The following is a 22,508-nucleotide window of genomic DNA, read 5'->3' on the forward strand; positions in this document are numbered from 1 at the left end:
CGACTCCAAAGTATAGCGCGTTTTTTTATGCTCGGACTCGCTTTTTCTTTGACAAGAAGAATGATACGTCGGTTTTCTCCAAGAACGGCGGGGTGGTGGGCACCTACAAAGACACTCCAACGCTCAAGTTAGTAAGAATAAGAGATAAATATGAAGATGAATAACGTGACCTAGTGACTCACTTATATTTATAAAGTTGTGTTTAGAACGGTTTACAAGTATTTCCAAAACTACTTTGTGGAGCTTTACCTAATAACTGTGTAAGGTGACCTTGTTTAGAGAAATTTGCAAATAGATTCCTGTGCAGATTTGGGTTGACATGTAGTTGTTTGATTTTAACACGTACTTCCTGTACTCCTCATACAGGATGTGTTTATTTAGTTTTAATAAGATTTCGATTTATAGTTTTACCTTATAGCCAACGGATCAAAGGGTATTGTAGTTATTTTTTATAAAAAAAATATTAATTTATATCGATTTAAAATTTGGTTCATCGATTTTTTAGTCAAATTAATTTGTTCGATTTAATTAATTATATAAATTAAATATTAATTATTAAAAAATATCTTAAAAAAAAGATGTTTTAAGCATGAGTCATCCTAATTTACATCCCTTCATTTTTATCCATGTATATTACCTTTCTTTGATAAAATTAAAGTCACTTGCTACCTCACTGCTGTCATGTTGCTTTCCTCTCATAATCGGTGCCGACATCATCATCGACCATGCTGCCGTCAACGGCCTCAATATCACCTTTGAGGTTCCCACATGCATGATGTCGTCGTTGTCCTTGTCGTCGTTACCCTCGCCCTCGCTAACTGGCCTCGTCTATCTCAGCCTTGTCCCTGTCCCGCTTCGGGCTCCACCTCCATATCTCACCCTCCGCCGCGATGCTGCGCATGATAAAAAAGTTGTAACTAGGTCGAAACATCAATGTGAAATTGTTACCTACATTAATTTTTTTAGTGGAAGTACATAAGGAGTACATAGTATATAAAATGTAATAACTCATATATCTTTTAAAGGGAATTTTTTTCATTTTCTTTAATAATGAGAAGAACTTATTATATCAAACATGTGTTTATTCCTCGTCAACATGGATGTTTTTGCCAATGTGTTTGATAAAGCTGATCTCCGGATCAATATGTGCTTTGGAATGCAGCTGAGGCCATAGATTTTTTAAGAAAATCTCATGTCCTAAGTTGTTCAAGTTGTAATGTTGATGGTTTGATGAATCAGAATGAATTAAGAGAGAGAAAAATAAGTTCTTCTCATTGTTGAAGAGAATGAAAAAAATCTCCTTTAAAAGATATCTGTTGAATTATTACACTTTATATACTATGTACTCTTTATGTACTCTCACTAAAAAAATTACAACAAATAAGACTACATCTACTATTTATAAAAAAAATAATTTAAATAACAAAAGTTACAAGAACTTATTATATCAAACATGTGTTTACTTCTCGTCAACATGGATGTTTTTGCCAATGTAATTTTAGAGGACAAGCACGATGCTTGCATATGTGTTCCGGACACCATCCAAGATATAGACTTATTTGTTGTAAGAAGAGTAAGAATGACATCAAAGTTTCACTGCATTTTGTAAGAACAAATCTAATGAATGAAAATAAGGACATTAATGTGACATATTCCTGACTAATTGTTTCAAATTTGGCACCCATTACTGACTTGATAATATTTCATGATTCACATTATAAGTGTGAGTGTGTATGTATAAAGGCGGAAAAAGGTCACCAGAGTCTAATGTGTAACAATACATATAGTCAACCTGAAAACAGAGACCCCCATGGTACACAATGCTATCTTTGCTCTTTGGCTCCTATCCCCGTGCTTACGTGTAGTAACAGAAGTGATGTGAGATCATTAACATATTTGAATACTGCATATTCAGTTATTCACCAATAGTAAAAAAGCTAAACATTCTACTTTTTTTTAATGAGAGTACATAGGGAGTACGTATATAAAGTGTAATAACTCAACAAATATCTTTTAATGGAAATTTTTTTCATTCTCTTCAACAATGAGAAAACTTATTTTTCTTTCTTTCTTAATCCTTCTAATTCATCAAACCATCAACATCACAACTTAAATAGTTTAGAGCATGAGATTTCTTTCAGTTTTTTTTTTCCTCCCTAATGCATATTGTGCAAATGCCTCATTATTGGAAATCACACCAATCACACGTGTCCTGGCATAAGACTTGATTTCAGAAATATTATATCAAACATGTTTTTTCCAGTTGTCAACTTGGAAGCTTTTGCTTACAATGTGTTTGATGAGACCGATCTCGAACCTTTAACGGATCAGTATGTGTGCTTTGGAATTGGGCTAAGTTCGAGATTTCTAAAAAAAATCTCATATCCTAAATTATTCAAGCTGTGATATTGATGATTTGATGAACCAAAATGAATTAAGAGAGAGAAAAATAAGTTCTTCTCATTGTTAAAGAGAATGAAAAAAATTCTCCTATCTGCTGAATTATTATACTTTATATTGTATGTACTCCTTATGTACTCCCACTAAAAAAATTACAATAAATAAGGCTATATTTACTATTGATAAAAAAAATAATCTAAATAACAAAAGTTACAAGTTAAATACAAACAGATAGAGAAAGTAAAAGAATGGATTTGACTTAGATCAAAACCTCATATTTAAATATTTACTGTTTTAGATCAAAGGTATAAATCTTCATTGTTAAGTTACCATGATGTGTTTTTGTTGTGACTCATGGTGGCTGCAATTTAAGAGAAATACAACTCTCTCTCTCTCTCTAAATCTTTTTTTCAAATGTTTGAATATATAAAATTGTTATCTATTTATGGGATGAAAGTATTGTCCCTTTTTTTTCTTGACATTGTAGCTACTTCAATGTGCAATAAATGTAGCATGTACTGCACTCGTGTGTTACATTGTTAGTAGTTATTTGAAAATAACTAACTTGATGGAAGTTAGTTTTCAGAGAAAGAAAATCAGAATTCTAGTTTTTCTTTTTGCCAATGAAATTCCTCTTCTCCTTTCACCCATTAAGTAAAGTCTTGAAGAAGGAATGAAAAAGACAAAAGGATGGATAGATTAGCAAATTCTCCGAATAAACTCCAATCAATAAATCGGGTTAGTAGCTCTATCAATTCCTATTTGTGAGAAAAATAAATTTCAAAATTTTTATGACATGAATGGTGGTTTTAGAATGTATCATTGACACTATATTAAACTTGCATATTTTTGTGATAGGAGCCCTGCAGATTCTGGGTTCTAACATTTCCAAAGCTTCTTGACAAAAAAATAATTACTTTCTCTTTTAATTTGCTTTTTTTTTTCTTTTCCAGAGTTTTGCCTTTGGCTCTAAAGCATCCCGGTTTTCATCTTTTTCCAATGGTTGAAAGTTGAAACTTGGAACAAAGTCAATTTTGTTTATCTATACTACTCTTTTCTTAGTTTGATGTTATGATTAGCTTGTTTCTTTTTCTGAACAATCAGCCATAATTAATTCATATTTGTTTTGTATAAAATAGGTTTAGTTTGTGACCGACAAAAAAAATTTTTGTATTCTGTCGGTAAAAATTAAATAAATTTGTCGGTAAAGAGAATTATTAATGCTTTTTTGGGAGTATTGCAGACAAAAAAATATATCAAAAAATTCATCAAAAAATTTGACGCTAATTACTAACGAAAAAATCATAAAAAAACTTGATAAATTTGGCCAAATCGTAATGCAATTACCAATGAAATTAAAAATTTGTCAAAAATAAAAGAAAATCTGTTAGTAAATTATAGACAACAAAAAATTTACTAGTAAATTATTATCTGTTGAAAAATTTGTCAATAAATAAAAATTTGCCAATAAAAAAGATAAAATTGTAATTCCGTCCGGAATTAACTGTTTTTTGATAGTGAATAATCAAAGAGTACTTTATCCTCATAATAAATATTCAAAGACCAAAATAGATATTCATTCTTAAATTTATGACTAAAAAACTTTTGTATATAGCTCCTCCATATCTTAATTTGGATATATCTACTCCACCCAAAATATTTTTTGAGTGGCTTTTAATTTCAGAGAAAAATAGTGCTAAGAGATTTTGGAGTCTGAACATGTAATATTGAACATAAATATTCTATGAACTACCATGTGTGTGTGACAATTTTTTGGATTCGGTTTTGGAATAACAATTTCATTGTAAATTCTTTTTTTTTAAGCATAATAATTTAATCTTGATCATAAAATAATATGCTGGTTGTGGTATTATACTTCTAATCCAATATTATAACTAATTTCAAAAGAAAAAGTATACAAATAAAAGTTTTAATCTCAATATATAGTTATCCTTTTTTTTCTAGATCTAAAATAATTGTCCATTTATAATTACACACACTACAAGAAAATAGAGTTATTTTAACACTTTATTTTTTAACACCATAATTAAATGTCAAAATTAATATATATTTTTGACAAATATCATAAATGCCAAATTTTTTATGTTTTCTTGATGAATAATTTGACCGTAGAAAATTACTCATCAATTTTGACACTCATTTATTTTCAATTTACTCCACTATTTTTCTTCTTCTTTGGCTCTGTTAATTTTGACATCACACTGCTCTCAGTTTAAGATTATACTACTCATTCTTTATCTTCAAAATCTCAAGTTATTCTTTAGTTTCAAGATCTCATCTCATTCTTTGTTAAAATTTTTTGTTGAGAATATTTTATAGTCAATAAGTGTCAAAATAAATAGTATTTTTGACAATTAATAAGTATCACAGAAAATATGTTCTCAAAATTTTCTAACAAATTATTTTTGACAGTTAATATTTATCAAAATAAGATTTAAATTTTTTTTACAATCACTTATATGTTAAAAATACTATTTTTGACAAAACTTTTATTAACATATTTTCATAGTTAAAATAGTGTCAAAATTTATTTTTTTGACAAATTTTAATTTTCTTTTACACATTATAACCCTCAAAAATAATCTATATTGTTGTAGTGAGCACGTACACACATAAATTAAAAAATGTTAACAATAAATAAAAGAAGAACGATGTAAAATTATTTTATTAATTATTTTACTTTTATGCTAACTCAATCTCTTTCTATTTACTATTGTAATTTACCTTCATTTAATATAGTAATTGGGGGAAAAAAATTTAATATGGTATATTGAAATATGAATAGTTGTAATAGGTGGTTTTTCATATTGTTAGACAAATCTAAATCGGTATATAAAAAATAAAAAAAAGAAGAAAACAAACAAACAAACAAAAAATTTAGAAAAAAAAAAAAAGGAAGTGTAAGAACACATGGTTGAGGAGAGAAAGGAGAGGCTGCACTATTGCCGCTGCCCGCCGGTCTAGCCACCGCTACCGAAGCCTGTTGAGCCTCCGCCAGCAGCCTGATTCAGATTGAGCCACCTTTATAATAACATGATATATACATGTTCTTATAACATATTTAATGTATGTTTTAAAAATATTAATAACTATTATTAGTTTTATACTTTTTTTGGTCAAATCATTTTTTCACTATTCTCTATTCATCTTACAACAATTTTGGCTTTTTGAGCTTGCATATATTCATGAACCGAAAACCTGAATATTTTTCTTGAAGAAAAAGAAAAAAAAAATCAATAATGATCTCCAAGAAGAAGGGTAGAGGAACGGAAACAACAAAAATTACAAAGACAACGACAGCGACAGCAACAACGAAGTCTCGCACCCGTGTTGGCAAGTATGAACTTGGAAGGACTATTGGCGAGGGAAGCTTTGCGAAGGTCAAAATTGCAAGAAACGTTGATAATGGCCAAAGTGCTGCCATTAAGATCCTCGTCAAAAATCAGATTGTGAAACACCCTAGGATGATGGAACAGGTAAGAAACCTTGCGCGTTATATTATGAAATTATTTATCCAAAAATTTGATCAGTTAAATAGAATTAGGTAAATAGTTATATATTATTAGATACAACATTTATAACATCTGAACTTTGTAAATAAGAGATACATAGATCTTTTTGTACTGAATTCGAATTGTCGCTAAAAAAATCAATGTATTTCTGTAATTAAATTCAATAAGGAATTTAATTCTCTTTATAACAAAAAATAAAAATTTATTTGTCTTCTTCGTTCATATAATTAACAGAGAGTAACATGTAATTAACATGTCAAATCAATAAGTCGTGTTAAAAACAAAAATTTGAGAAGTATATTTTAAAAGATTGAACATTATCAGAATAACTTGTAAGGTATTACATTCTTTGTAGGAGCAGGGATTTTCTTTCAATATATACTTTTGATTATTATTATTATTATTATTATTATTATTATTATTATTATTATTATTATTATTATTATTATTATTATTTCTTTTGGCAGCTGAAGAAGGAAATCTCTACGATGAAGATGGTCCAACATCCAAACGTGATCAAAATTTATGAGGTATGTACCAATGCAGTTTTACTTGAATCTTCTTTACAAGAATAACAGAAAGTGTGCATTTTGAACAAATATTGCAGAAAGCCAGAAACTAAAAGTAGTCTTTTCAACTGGGGCTTGATGCCCTGTTTATGTCTTAAAATGAATTGTATGGTGTCTATTATTTAGTGTATATTTTTTTATCTAAATTATTTTTTATGGTGTCTTAATGTATAAATTTGTAATTGTCTATTATTTATGACCTATTTTTATGTTGTCTGTACTATAAATCATTAAATCATAATCACTAAAAACAAATCAGTAATAGTAACTGACCCCGTCAAAATATTAAATTATTAATTCAATTGATTGATTCGATAATAATAAAATAATTATGTAAGATTATATTTTATTATTAAATTTATTTGTCTTCAAAATAAAAAGTCAATGAGCTATTTATCGGTTTCTCTAATTTTAAAATCGCCAATTCCACAAGTGACAAGTCTTATATAGCTTACTTCAGGTTAAAAAGAAGTCTTTATAAGTCTTATGTGCAGCATTTCATAGTTGAATTCAGGTTGGATCACTGCTAACCGGTTTAAAATTCTTTTAGAAAAGTATATATTACACATAATTTCTTTATTATTTTATTTTATTTTTATTATAAAAAATTCAATCTTCACTCTTTACCAAACTCCATTTTTCACCGTAGTATTATTCTTGCATTTCACCATATACATGACATCTTAAAATGGTGTGTATGCTATTCCATTTCCTTGTATCTTAACAAATTGGATCATATAATATTACTAAATATATTATTCTAAGTCAATATATGTGGTCTCTGTTTAAGCATAGGTGATGGCAAGCAAAACAAAGATTTACATTGTCTTAGAGTTGATCAAGGGAGGAGAACTATTTGACAAAATTGTAAGTTTCTATAAAATCAAAGTAATAAAAAATATATAAAATTAAAGTAATGAAAAAATTATATTATTTATAAAAATAAAGTTTAATTACTTCATCAATCTTTATAATTTTACTAAATTTTTAATTAAGTCTTTATATATTTTTTTTTTCAATTAGATTTTTATACTATATCAAATTTTGTAATTAAATCCCTACCGTAATAAAAATGTTAAAATTAACGGAATATTCTTTTAAATAAAACGAATATGACTAACATTCGACTGAATATTCCATGTTGTTTCACAAAATATTTTATTAATTCTAATATTTTTGTAATTTAGTTACAAAATCTTCTATAGAGACTCAATTGAAAAAAAAAACCTATAAAGATGGACCTAATTAAAAATTCGGTAAAACTATAAATACCGACAAAAAAATTCAAAATATTGAAACAACAAAAGTTTCAAAGATAGCATTTCTTTTAGCTTGTTAACATTGATGTTTTTACTTTTTACATGGATCTTGCATGAAAATCCATAGAAATAATTCCTCTGTTAAATCTTAATTTGATTATCTAGGCCAGAAAAGGGAGACTAGAAGAAAATGAAGCAAGAAGCTATTTTCATCAATTAATCAATGCAGTTGATTATTGCCACAGTAGAGGAGTTTATCATAGAGATTTGAAGGTATATACCCTAACTACATTAGTATTTTTTTTCCCACCTTGTAGTTGAATTAATAGACTGAGAGTATTATTAAAATGTCCTTTCTTAAATAATTTTGTTTGATATTTAATTATTTATATAAAGTCGTTTTAAATTTTTTTTGGGAAATTTAACAAGGTATTTTGATAGTAAGAAAAGGAAAATTCAAATCCTCTTTAATGAGATAGAATTTACAATTTTTTTCATTAGAAAAGAAAGATACAAATATATTTTTCCTTTTTTTTTTGTTTCCTCTTATATTGGTATTTGGATGTGTATCCAAACTAAAAATTTTTAAATTAATGCAACTGATTTAATTTAATTACTTTTTAAGTTAAATTCCAAAATATTTTTAAAATTCTCTATCCAAACATACTCTGAGGGGGTTTTGTTTCAGCAATTTTCTTTTTTCCCCGCTGAAAATATCAATAATTTTATATATTTGTATAAATTTCATAAATAATAGAAAAATATTTCAATTTTTTGGAAAAAATTAAACAGGATAGCTTCTTAATAATTAGTGTTTTTTAAAAAACAGAAAGAAGTACATTTAACAATGATGTGAGTATGAGTAGGAATCAAATTTAGCCAATTGTATGTACTTAAAAAATAAATAAATAAATAAGAAACACTCATGTTCAATGTATTTTGCAGCCTGAAAATCTTCTTCTGGACAAAAAAGATATTCTTAAAGTTTCAGATTTCGGATTGAGCACATTCGTACAGCGAGTAAGATAATGTTTTTATGGATGTTATGAAATTTTACTTTATTATTGCACCTGCCAAAAATTTATAATTGGGTTTAAATCTTATTTTCAAGAAAGAGAGATAGAACCATACATCTTTGTTTCTACTTTTATAAATGAACAAAATACAGAAAATATATATAAAAAATAAATTCTCTAACTTTGTACATAGGAGTGTTTCCATAAATTTAACCATATCCACAAATTCACATTATTTATCTGTATCTAATTTTTAATTTACGCATATGATCCAATCCACAGAAAAATAAGATCAGGTCCACTCTCTAATCGAATCGAATCGGATCGCAGATCTCACATCTATATCCGCAATTCTAATCCACATATCAGTAGATCCACACTAAATAATAAATAAATAAGTAATCTTTATGTTTTATTTTAATTAATAATTATTATTACTCATATATGTTATATTATTTTTTGTTATTTAAAAAATTAGTTTAATAATATTTTAGAATAAATATATTTAAAAATTTGAAAAAAATTTATTAGAATGAAAAAAGAGGTTTTATTATTTTTTTATAAAAAAAATATTTTAATATATTTTTATTTTACAGATATATTTGATATCTAATCCAAATATAAAAATTATAAATATAGAATCCGATCTAATACAATAAATTTAGTGTGGATTGAATTTATATTTTGACTATATCTAATCTAATTCGATAAACAAACACCCCTATTTATAAGTATTTATGTTCATGTCTCAATAACCAAACAAGATCTTGCTTATAATGTGTCCTAATTATCTTAAATTATTGGTTATTTGTTGTAGGAGGATAAACTTCTGCACACTACCTGCGGAACCCCTAATTATGTTGCACCTGAGGTACCTATTTTGTGTGCTTATACCTACAATTTAATTACTTCTGTAGACTCATATAAATTTATTCAATTTTCAATTAGATTTTAAAAATTATAATTAAATTTTCATATATATTATATAAAAAAATTGTAACTAAATTCGCATAATAATTTAATTTTAATACACTTATAATATAAAGAATTTTATATATACATTTATTCAATCTAATTTATGTATTTAAATAATTTTTTTAAATAATAAATTTAAAAATTAGTTAATTTTACTAATGGGACAAGTAATATACGACTAATTTTATTATATAAATATTTCTAATTATATCTATTTGGTTGAAAAATTGTAATCAAGTGTCTATATTAAATATGTAAGTCCATTATATTAGAATGCACTATATAAATATATAGAGTGAATTACATTTATACCCATATTAGGTGATCCATAATGGAGGTTATGATGGTTCTGCATCTGATATATGGTCTTGTGGAGTCATTCTCTTTGTACTCATGGCTGGATACTTGCCTTTTGATGAACCAAATCAAATTGCACTTTTCAGAAAAGTAAGTACTATGTCTATCATATCATATTGAAGTTTCTTTATGCATGTTATTTCATTATAGGGCCAATATATGGAGATTTAAGGGCGAGTTGGTTTTTGTTTTTGTTTTTATTATTTATTCATATTGTTTTTTATATTTTTGTAGAAAAAAAAATAGAAAATATGGATAGAAAGTAAGATGTTATTTTTTTTCATTTTTTGCCAAAATATTTAAAAAATAAAAAAATACTAAAAATAAAAAAAAAACATTTTTTCAAACTAAGTAAATTGATTCAAAACAAGTATCTATTATAATTGAGTCAAATAAGTATGATTTTTTTGTTCTTTGTCCTATGATTTTACAAGATAGAAATCTTTTTTTTTTTTTGCCATGTATGTCTTTTATTATTATTATTTTTTAATAAAAGATGGTATATATACACAAAAAATAGTTATTAATTTAATTATTATGTATTTATGTATAAATATATATGTTATTTATCTACATATTTGAGCCAAGTAATGTTAATTAAGCCTCATGGAATTGATCATTTGTATTGCTTATCCTTTGAACTTCAATCATTTCTTCATTTATCAGAAAAAAAAAAAAAGAGCATCTCAATTTTGTATATTTGTTTCAGATTGAAAAGGCTGAATATGTTTTTCCACCGTGGTTTTCGAAGGAGGCAAAGAAACTACTAACTCGCATTCTTGATCCAAATCCTCTCACAGTAAGTCTTAAATTAGTTCTTTTATTTTTAGAATAATTAGATAACTAGATTTTTAAAGAATTTTGTGATAGATTTATAAATTTTTACAGAAAATAAAAGCAACAAAAAAAATTTAAATAATTTTTAATGGATTAATAATTTTTTTTATAAAAAATACCAAGTAAATTCCCAAAAATCACAATAATAAATTTACATGTTCTTAGAAAAAAATTATCATTTAATTAGTTTATTTTGTGTCCATTCTGTCAAGGACTTAAAGTCCAATACTCCAACTTTTCAAGGATTGCTAATTAATTTTTTAGAGTCTTATAGTTATAATTTTATTTATTAAGAAATTGTTTATTAGAAGTTAAAGTTACTTATTATATTATTAATATTTTTATATGCTTGATTCTCTTAGTTGTTAACTTGTTAATTATATATAATATACCCATCATGTTGGTTATCGATTTTTGTAATTCTAATGTGGTAAAAGAATTTTATGTTCTATGTTTATACTTATTTTTCCTTCTAATGTAAGGAGCTGCTTTTTGCAGAGGATAAAAATTTCAGAGATATTACAAGATGAATGGTTTAGAAAAGGATACAAGCCACCAATATTTAAAGAGGAAGAAGATATAAATACAGACGATGTGACTGCTGCTTTTGATGATTCTAGGGTAATTTTTTTCTCCCCCCTTTTTTTTTCTTTCTTTTTTAAAAAAAAAACCATGTATATAGTTAAAAATTAAAATGTATATTTCTTCCGGTTATGAATGTAGGAAATTTTTTATTCAAACCTTTTATCTAATATTATAAGTGTTTTGACTAGCTCAAGAATGTTTTAATATTTTTTTAGTAATATCCTAAATTAATTCTTAAAAATTTTTTATTTGGATATTTTAATTCTTAAAAAATTTTAATCATTAAATTGGTCTTCAAATTTTTACTATAGAAAAAACGATAAATAGTTCAATCTTTTATCTTGAAACAAATAAATTATCGATTAATTGAAAATACAAAAGTGTATACCGACTTCTAAAATGTAAGACATCTAAGTTCTTTCGAAAGATTTATTTATTTTTATATATTTTAAATAGAAAAATTTAAAAATTATTCATTTTTTTTACTTTATTAGATAAATTAGTTTTTACATCGGATTTAAAGAAGTGATTTCCTAATCTATGTGTTTATGTCAAAAGTAACTTGTATTTGTGCATAAGCAGATTTGTTCATAAAATATTGTAAGTAAAATTCTGTCTGATTTGTAGGAAAATCTGGTGACAGAAACAAAAGAGAAACCGGCCTCACTGAATGCTTTTGAGCTCATTTCAAGATCAAAGAACTTTAACCTTGAAAGTATGTTTGAGGAGAAATCACTAGTAAGTAAAAACAATGATATAATTTGATCACATAAAAAAATTGAGGGAAAAATGAAAAATTTCACTAAATTTATAACGAACATGTACATAGTACATGATAAAAAAAAATTTATAGATTTTTGGTTTAATTATTATGTTGGTCTCTATAATTTTGTAAAATTTTTAATTAGGTCTCTGTTCTTTTTTTCCTTTTAATTGAGTCTATGCACCAAAATTTTTTTTAATTGGGTCTCTATACTTTTTTTTTCTTTTATTTGAGTCTTTGCACTAATTTTTTTTAGTTGGATCCTTATAAAATTAAGTCAATTACTGCTAAGAGGGACCTAATTGAAAAAAAATTAGTGCAGGGACCAATTAAAAGAAAAAAAGTATAGAGACCTAATTAAAATTTTCGCAAAACTATAGAGACTAACAAAGTAATTAAACATAATTTTTTTAACTAAAAGAAATAATCTTTATGTTTTACCAAAATTGTATTTTTTACCGAAATATTATCCACTATATAATAAAGGCATAGTTTTTATTTATATTTGACAAACTGTATGCTCAATTTGATCCTTATGTGTGCATCAATTTGGTTTCTAAATTTTAAAATTTTATGGCTTTTAACATCGAGACTTAACATTTTAAAGATTTCAAAAAGCAAGTTGAGTCACACGTGTTATTTCAAATCCTAAATTTATTATGAATGGGAGTTTACTTGAGGCGAAAATTACTATTACTAATATAGAAGTGTCTAATTGAATCTTAGTATATAAAAACCTTTAATATTAACATTACATAATAATTAAACTCATTCTTTTCTTTTTACACTATAGGAAGTTGTGAAGTATGCCTAATTGTCACTGTAACGGAAAATATTTTTAATGAGAATAATATAATAATATAATGGTTATTATATATTTTATTAATTTTATATTTTTGTGATAATTATATATTTGTTGTTATTATTATATGTTATAATGGTATTTATGTATTTTTTGTGACCACTAAAAAGATTTTTATTAACAATTGTATAATTGTCGTTAAAAGTTTTTAGTGACAAAATATATAGGACGATTAATGTCAAATTTTGTCGGTAAATATATTAGTGATTATTTTTATTATCGTTAAAAATAAAATAAATAACCGTTAAAAGTAATTTTTTTTAGTAGTATAATATTTAATTATTTGTCAATTTTATTATTTAAACTGAATATTACAGGGAATGGTGAAGAGAGAAACACATTTTACCTCACAGTGCCCTCCAAATGAAATTATGTCTAAAATTGAGGAAGCTGCCAAGCCTCTTGGATTCAATGTTCACAAGCACAATTATAAGGTAATTAATTATGCATCTCTAAACACTAATTACACACAAATATTAAGTATTAGTTTCGGTGGAGAAGGAGAAGCATTTCAGACATTTAGAATGAATTTGGATAGTTCCTGTAACACTAAAAAAACACCATTATTTCTTTTAGTTAATTACTTTTTAGTAATAATTATATATTTGTTATTATTATCATTATATTATAATGACAAGTAATAGATTTTTATGACCATTAAAAAAGATTTTTTTTCTGACAATTATTATAATTATCACTAAAATTTTTTTATGACAAAGTATAAGATAATTATTGTATAATAAGATAATAAAATAGTAAAAATTAAATAAAAATAAACAATATCATCGTAAAATTGGTTTAATATCTTCTGTATCTTTATTGTCCACAAATTTTAGGAGGATAAAAAGAAATACAATTATATGTATACTTAATTATCTCAATTATCAAATTGGTCGAATTGTGCAAAATGTCAAATAATATTCTAATAACCTAACATCAATTTGCAGATGAAGTTGCAAGGTGATAAGAGTGGAAGGAAGGGGCACCTTTCAGTGGCTACTGAGGTATATTGCATGGTTTGAATTTTGAAATCTTTTTAATATATGAGAATAAATCACATTATTTTTCTAGAGAAAAATTAATTAGCTTGATGCATTAAGAAATGTAACGGTACGTTTAGTTTAATTTGTATTTTTATTTTTTTTAAAAAATTATGAAAAAACAAAAGAATAATTAAAATAATAAAATTATATTTTTTGGAGTTTATTTTTTATTTTTTTCATAAAATTCTGAAAATAGAAAACACACTCTAAAAGTGTGTTTGGGACTTTGGGTTGTGTTTTTATTTTTATTTTTAGTATTTTCAGTTTTTAAAATTTTGTAAAAAAAGAAAATAAGAAAGAAAAACAAAAAAAAATATTTTAATTATTTTTTTTATAAATCCTAAAAACAAAAAGGTTTAATTACTCTGTTGGTCCCTATAGTTTCATGAAATTTTTAATTAGGTCCCTATACTTTTTTTTTCTTTTTAATTGGGTCCCTGCACTAATTTTTTTTTTCAATTAAGTCCCTCTTAGTAGTAATTGGCTTAATTTTATAGGGACCCAACTAAAAAAAAAGAATTGGTATAAAGACCTAAATAAAAAGAAAAAAAGTGTAGAGACCCAATTAAAAAAAAAAGTTAGTGCAAGGACTCAATTAAAAGGAAAAAAAAATATAGAGACCTAATTGAAAATTTCGTAAAACTATAAAGACCAACAGAGTAATTAAACCAAACAAAAAATAAAAAACTAAAACATAAACCATACAAACCCTAATTTTTTGAGGCAAGGATTCTGCCTCCCTTTTTCTAACGGCATTGACAAAGTTGTGTTCCTAACTTGAAAATTGGTTAGTTATATTTTGGATTTCATTGTACTCTTTTATTTTAGTTTTTTTTTTTTTAGTTCAAAAATACTATATATATACTAAAAATTAATTATTATATATTTATATATAAATATATATTATTTTATATTTTTATATTTTAATATATTTTTTTATACGAAGAAATAATTTAATGACTAATTTTTTTATATATACACGTAGCATAATTCTTTTATCCTATAAATAGTTGCAATAAAAGATATACTATCGCCGAGGTTGTCACAACTGCAATAATATTATGATTGAAAGCGCAATTTAAAATCATGACCTTAATTATTCAACCACTTAACAACTAAATTGTTTGAAATAAATGTTAAATAAGAGTTTTCTAAACCTTTATTTTTAATGTGTACTTAATATTTTTGCATAAAAAAATTATTGCCTATGGCTACAGGTTTTCGAGGTAGCACCCTCCTTGCACGTGGTGGAATTGCGAAAAACAGGGGGAGATACGTTGGAGTTTCACAAGGCATGTGTTTAACACTATTCTCTGTTTCAAAATTAAATAAGAGTTTAATTAGAGATAGAATTTTGAGAAAAAAAAAATAGATAAGTCCCTAATTTTATAATTCAAAAATACATAAATTTTTTACTAATTAAAAATATAGAAATGTCTCTCACGTTTTAAAATATGAGATATTTAAGTTCTTTAATTTAAAATATCTAAAGTCAAATAAATTTTTCAAAAGAATTTAAATGTTTCACTTTTTAAAAAGTGAAGGACATTTTTGCATTTTCAATTAGTCGAAGACAGGAAAAGAGCTAAGTTAAATTTTAGAGAGAGGCTAAAAATTAATTTCACAATAAAAAAAGAGAAAAATAAATTTTTTAAAAATACCAAACTAAAATTTATACACAATTTATAAAAAAAAATTTTGAAGTTTGGGGCCGATTACCCCCTTTTGTTGCATGTTGCATGAGGCTCTGTCCCCCATTGAGAACTTATTTGTTTTCGTGATAAAAGTTTTGGGACTATTTGTTGTTTTATCTAAAATTTTTCAGTTAATGAGAATATATCTTTTTAAAATTATATTTTATTCTAAATTTTAAATTTTTAATTGTAAATTTTAAACTCTAAATTTTAATTTTAAACACTAAATTCTAAAAAAATAAAAAAATTACAATGAAAAATAGACTAATATAATAATATTGACTAATTAAAAATTATTTATTTATTATTCTTTAACTAAATCGCCCCTTTCAGCTTTTTTGATATCTTGAAAAATTAATTCACTAGGATATAAATTAATGATTAAGTTGGTGACTTTACTCAATGTTGATTTACATATAAGCAGTTCTACAAAAGCTTTTCATCAGGGTTGCAAGACATAGTGTGGCATTCTGAAGAGAACAAAATTGACGAAGAATGAAGGTATGCACTTCTATGATATATTCTTTTTCCTTAAAAATGGGAAAAAAATTTGGTGTTTCTAATTTATTAATTCATGTGTTAATGTGCCGCAGGTGTTATATATATGTAGATATGAAATTAACCCGGTTCTTGGGAGAGTATGCGTTAAATTGGGAGAATTCTGAAAATAAATTGGTGCATCATTTTTGGATCTGCATTCTCTCCAAGATATCTCCTGAGCTTAAGTCATTAGCTTTAAGTAATTTTTTTTTTCAAAAAAAAAAAAAGATAACGGGATTTATTAGCTTGATAATTCTTTGTATTTATTTTTGAAACGATTTAACTGTAAATATTTTTGGGAATTTCTCCCAATACCTATACTTTTAGTGAAGGTGTCCATATTTATTTGTGTATTCTATTTGTTAATTTCAAAATTTTAATTTTAATCTACAAATTTTAAAATTATTAATTTTTTTTATTGTTTATGGTATTTTTTCATTAGAGCTTTAATCTACATTCCTTATTTTTAAAGGATTATATCATTCTTATTAAACGTTAAAAGTTAAAATCAATCATTGTCTACTCGATGCCGTCATAACTCATAAAGCCGTGTTGTGGATGGATTATATTAAAAAATAAAATAAATTACTGTGAAAAAGTTTATGATAAATTTATATTGATTAAATTAAATGTATTTATTTCATACTATCTAAAAATTGTTACAATTTAATTCTAAAATATTAATTGATCTCTATGTATACACAAGTGTATTGTTACTCTTATAAATTAATTAGCATTAGCAGTATGGTAAGAATTTTTTTTCTTACATAATGTCAGCTTTCCTCGCTACAAAAAAAGGTAGATAGCGACGGTTGTTTAGCAGCGGTTGAAACCGCTGCTAAATAGTATTTGCCAGCGATTCTTATAAAAAATTTGGAGTAGGCTACTAAATGATCTCATTTTGCAGCGATTTTGTTATAATCACTGCAAAATGTCGAGTAGATAAATACTTAGATACCCGTTTTACAGCGATTTTTGTGGCGTATTTAGAATAAGCTATCAAATTATCTCATTTTGCAGCAGTTTTGCTGTAATTAAAAAAAAATACTTTATCTATAACAGATAAATAAGATTTTAGCTTAAGTAAAATTTATTATTTCTTCTAATTAAAAAATCACTATTTTTTTAGTTTTTTGTATATTTTTTACTTTGATTTGGATTCGTACAAATTTTAAAATATTTAGTTTACCCTTAATTAATTTCCGTCATTAATTTATTTATTATTAATTAGGAATTAGCTAATTGTCAAACAATTATCTGCTTTATAATATTTAAATTATTATACAAAGACACGTAAATAATTTCATATTTAAAATATTCTCGCAAAAGAAGAATCTCAAAAATTTAAAGAGTAACTAAATATGTGGTGCAACCATATACTATTATTAATAACTATTTTATTATTATTAACTAATTAATTATGGCGTGTATGTGATTGATTGGAACTTATTATTCGTCCGCATCATGAAGTTGATGGGGTTGAAGCTAGCAACAAGTAACTATCAACCACAGTCCATACATAGATACATCTGAAAATATATTTAGTTGTATTTATAATGATATTGATATTCATTAATTAGATCAGTTTGTAGTTGTAGCATATAGCATTTATATATTGCAAGCGTGTGTACAATACACCACATCCAGTAACCTCTAGAATTAAAGGAATAAAAATAAAGGGAGTTGAATTAAAGGAATAAAAGAAATTGTGATTTTAAAAACCGTAAGGGTGCGTTTGTTTTTGAGAAAATGACAAGATAAGACACTAAGAATAAAATATAAAAAATAGAGATACAAAATTTTATATTTTTATATTCTGTTTGATGATAAATTAGAACAAATTTTAAAAATATAATTTATTCTCATTTTTTTCATTCAAAAAATTTGAGAAAAAAATATAATAATAAAAAATATAATTATAAAAAATCAACAAGAATAATGAAAGAAAAAATAAAAAATAAGTTATATTTTTTTGTTAGTATTTCTGTGTCCTTTCTGTTAAGATGGACACAAAATACACTAATTCAGTGTCTCTGAACATAATATCTCTATCTATGTCTCATCTGTCAAATAAAATTTTATGTCTCTGTGTCCCTGTCTCACTGTTCCATTTCTAAAAATAAATACAGTCTAAATGCTCTAGTGACGCCCAACATAAAAATGAAGAGATTTTTTTTTTCTGTTTTTGTCTCATTCTAATAATAATAATAATAATAATAATTGTAACACCCTCACTATCAGAAGTCACGCTTCCGGCTGCGCCACTCTGATAGCAAGAAGTATTACGACTACTTTACATACTAAATACTAAAATAGGAGTCTGTGACTCGACACTGTATCGCTGATTTCTTCGAAAACCGGAAATAAATACTATATCTTAGAAAAAATACAAGCAGGCATAGATTCATATACAAAACTCCTTATATAATAACTCATAATACAATTTACATATAAAACATACAACTCCTATCCCTCTTACAAATTTGTAATAACAAAGACGAGGGAAGAAAATAAGCTAATTAATACAAAAATATATAAACCAAACGCAGTATAACACTCCTTAATGCCTCTTCATTTGGTTCCTGAAAAGGTAAAGCTGTAGGGGGGCGAGAACCTAACCACACGGTCTCACCACGGAGTTTCAAAATTGTCATAAGAAGATATTTTATAAGAAAACTGTTTTCAAGCTCAGTGATTATCATTGCCTTATGAATCTTTTAAAAAAACCAATAGGTAATTGTTCAAAACCTTTTCAAAGAAACAATGTTTAATCTTTCAGAAATCCGAAACCTTTTCTTTCTTATAAGAAACTTACAATCAGAAACCAATCACGCAATCAAACAATACAATCATTAATATAGCACCAAAGTTCAATCTCAAATGTAGCACGCTAGGACAAACACAGGCAAGGCAGACAAGGAAAGCACAAGTAGGCAGCAGTTACAGCAAATAGTCCAAGTAGCAGTTACGAACAGTTTAGCAATTAGGCAAACCAAAACAAGTTCAAACTCAAGCAAAGCATACAAGTGCATATGATGCATGCCTGTCCTATGGCTGATGAGGCTCATCTGTCGGTTATCCAGCCAACCCGACAAGTCTGAATTGTACTTAGACTGTCCCCCGACGTGCATCCCCAAGAGTCTATGCATAGTTTTTCTCAAATAATCAATATTACTCAATGGGGGTAACATTCCCGGGAATTTATATAGTGCCCGGTCACACACTTACATCGTAGGATCAACAGAGTATCGAGTTTTCAACCTGGTACACGTGGTGGCAAGCCACGGCACTTAATCCAGGGAACCTCGTATCCCAGATATTTCAAATTCATAAGCCATATAAATAATTCAAAGATCATATCTCAACATTTTTAACATCATAATCATTCATCAATCCAAATCTCATTTCCAACTTCATTCAAAAACCATATTTCAAGGAAAATCCTCATCAATCCTCATCATCCTTCTTTCCATCCCATTCATTAACAGTCCTAATTCAAAACATAATTCTTTCTTTGATAAATAAATCAATCTTGAAACATAGAACGTTTAAAAACAAATCTTTTTAATTAATTACTTCAAATAAAGCTCCCAATTTTATAAAATTTCGGCAGCATTTCCTTTAAAACTCGGACACTGCCACCCTTTTCGGGTCCCATCCAAACATTTCTCAAATCCTTTCTCAACCATTTCCAAATCTCAATCACTTTCCAAAATTCAACCAATTCCAGTATCAAAGTATTTTCAAATCAGACGAATTCCAATAATAAAACTCTTTTTAAAGTCAAACCAGCTCAAGTATTAAATTATTTATAAAATCAGACCGACTCAAAATCAAACCGGTTTAACTTCAAACCAAGAAAAACCACTTTTCATAATAACCAAGTAAATAACTTTCCAAATCCATTTCTTATCAACAACCGTACTTCACTCAAGCAATCAAACACCCAATAATTCAGTCCAACAAACCATCACATCCACAAGACAAATGTAATCACAAAAATATATCTCTTTGCATCAATATCTATTTATCACAACTCTGTAATGTAAATTAGATTTTAAGAAAAACCCCTACCTCGATTTAGTCAAAGCTCAGTAGTTAGACTCATCAATTCCTCTTTTGTTTATTTTCAGACAATATCAACAGCGGCATCAAGAATCGCGGCAACAACACTTTTCTGACATAAATTGGAATTTAAAGCGAAATTGATATTGAGCGGAACAGAACGAAATTAGTAATGGAACATTTACGATAAATTGAAATAGAATCAAATAACCTCACCACGAGAAACAAAGCAGCAGTGACTCTCTGAACCGATCAGGCGGCAGCTCCGGCACTTCCCGAAGCTCCGGTGGTTCAATAACAACCTTAATTACAACGCGCAAATACCGGAATCCAAACCTACGGTACCAGCATCTCAGAATCTCCAACAGATTGCAACGGAACATTGATTTTCAAGAAGTTTCAGAAACAAAGTGCTTACCAATAAGACAGGGGTTCCGGCGACAGTTTCTAACATACACAGGCTTCAAAGGCGGTTTCCGTGGCAGCAGCGCTCTCCGGCGGCAGAGGCACGGTCAGAAATCGTGGCCCGAAGCTTCGGAGGCGGCGGATTTGATGAGGATGGCCGGCGATAGGAGCGGCAACTGTGCGCGGTGGCTGGACAGGTCCCGATCCTCCCTTCCTCCCGGATCTCTCTCCTCTGCCTCACCCATAGACAACGGCGCTGACAGCAGCAGCAACGGCGACGGACTTCGTGGCGGGGACGACTGCTCCGCAACAGTTTCCTTCACGCGTGTTCCCCTGTTCACGACTCAAACGGCGGCGGATCTGAAGATGATAACACGTGGTGGTTGCAGCGGCGTTCAGACTCCAGCGACGGCGTGTAGTTCTGGCGGCGATAGAGGCGCGAATGGCGGCGACGGGCTTCATCGCCGACAGCGGCAGCGACTGGCGCAAGGATGGCGACGCTACGACGACGACGACGTGAACGCGGACCGCAGTGGCGGCGACTTCTTCCTCTCAACTCACTTTTCTTCTTCTTCTCCCTCTCCGCTTCTCTTTCTCTCGTCACTCGCTTTCCCTTTCTTCCTTTCTCAGTTCCCCACTTCTCAAGTTCCCCCCTGCCTTCCTTATTTCCCCTTTCTTTTCTTATTTCCCCTTTCTTCCCCCGTTTTCCTTATTTTCCCTTTCTTTCCTTATTTCCCTTTCTCCCGTAGGTTAGGTTAAGAAATAGGAAAGTGAATGACGGTAGGGTTAAGTTAGGGGGTTCGGGTTTGATTTAATTAAAGTTAGGATTAGGGTAGTTTAGGTAATTTTAATAAAATTAGGGGTATAGAATATTAATTAAAAATTTAATTTAATCCTTTAGAATTATTTGAAAATGTTATTTGATTATTAATTTATTAATTAACTTTTAATCAAATATTTTAATTTAAAATTAAATTTAATATAATTAATTTTCTTTATTTATAAAATTAAAGTATTAAATTATAGAATCTCTATTATTTAACTAAATTGTATAAAATTTTTATTCTTTTACAACTGTTAAGCTGCCTAATTTAAATATAGAAAATTATTCAATAATTATAATATTAAGTAAAATTTCTAATTTAATTGTCAAAATTTAATTTAATTATTTTTAATAAAATATTTTCTGAAAATAAAATTTTTAATGAATAAATAAATTAAAATTAATTTATGATAATATTTTTTTTGAAAATTATGGATCTTACAATAATAATAATAATAATAATAATAATAATAATAATAATAATAATAATAATAATAAATTACGATATATTTTGGTTGAATCTCACAATGTGAGAATAACGACTATATTATTCATCCATATATAATTGTCTAAAACCTTTTTTGTTTATTCATTAATTAATTTTAACTAACTAAACTAACCTTTATTCTTTTTCTCAAACTCACTATTAGTTCTGAGATCACTCTAAGTTTATAATTTAAATAGTTGAATATGACCGCTAAAAATAATTTTTTGAGGATGTATACTTTTTAAACCTTAAGTATGTAAATTACATGTAATAGTCTCTTATTCATTTTGTTCCT

At 27.0% G+C, this 22,508-nt stretch overlaps 1 protein-coding gene across 1 annotated transcript; it reads left to right on the plus strand.

Moving 5' to 3' along the window:
- The first annotated feature begins 5,664 nt into the window (after positions 1-5,664).
- Positions 5,665-16,589, plus strand: LOC107626688 (CBL-interacting serine/threonine-protein kinase 9-like). Its single transcript, XM_088504819.1, has 15 exons — positions 5,665-5,897; positions 6,401-6,463; positions 7,298-7,369; positions 7,927-8,034; positions 8,707-8,781; positions 9,595-9,648; positions 10,074-10,199; positions 10,819-10,908; positions 11,445-11,567; positions 12,159-12,269; positions 13,474-13,590; positions 14,104-14,160; positions 15,417-15,491; positions 16,318-16,394; positions 16,487-16,589. The coding sequence occupies exons 1-14, from the start codon at positions 5,886-5,888 to the stop codon at positions 16,390-16,392; spliced, it is 1,158 nt and encodes a 385-aa protein (XP_088360945.1). The 5' UTR covers positions 5,665-5,885; the 3' UTR covers positions 16,393-16,394; positions 16,487-16,589.
- The last annotated feature ends 5,919 nt before the right edge of the window (positions 16,590-22,508 follow it).

This window comes from Arachis ipaensis, chromosome B2, assembly GCF_059453495.1.
Source record: "Arachis ipaensis isolate K30076 ecotype BB chromosome B2, ASM5945349v1, whole genome shotgun sequence".
Classification (NCBI taxonomy): Eukaryota; Viridiplantae; Streptophyta; class Magnoliopsida; order Fabales; family Fabaceae; genus Arachis; species Arachis ipaensis.

Excerpts from the sequence above, each read along its gene's own strand:
- LOC107626688 (XM_088504819.1), top strand. Across the intron at positions 9,649-10,073 it reads CTAATTATGTTGCACCTGAG|GTGATCCATAATGGAGGTTA; the intron begins GTACCTATTTTG and ends TACCCATATTAG. Across the intron at positions 10,909-11,444 it reads TTGATCCAAATCCTCTCACA|AGGATAAAAATTTCAGAGAT; the intron begins GTAAGTCTTAAA and ends TGCTTTTTGCAG.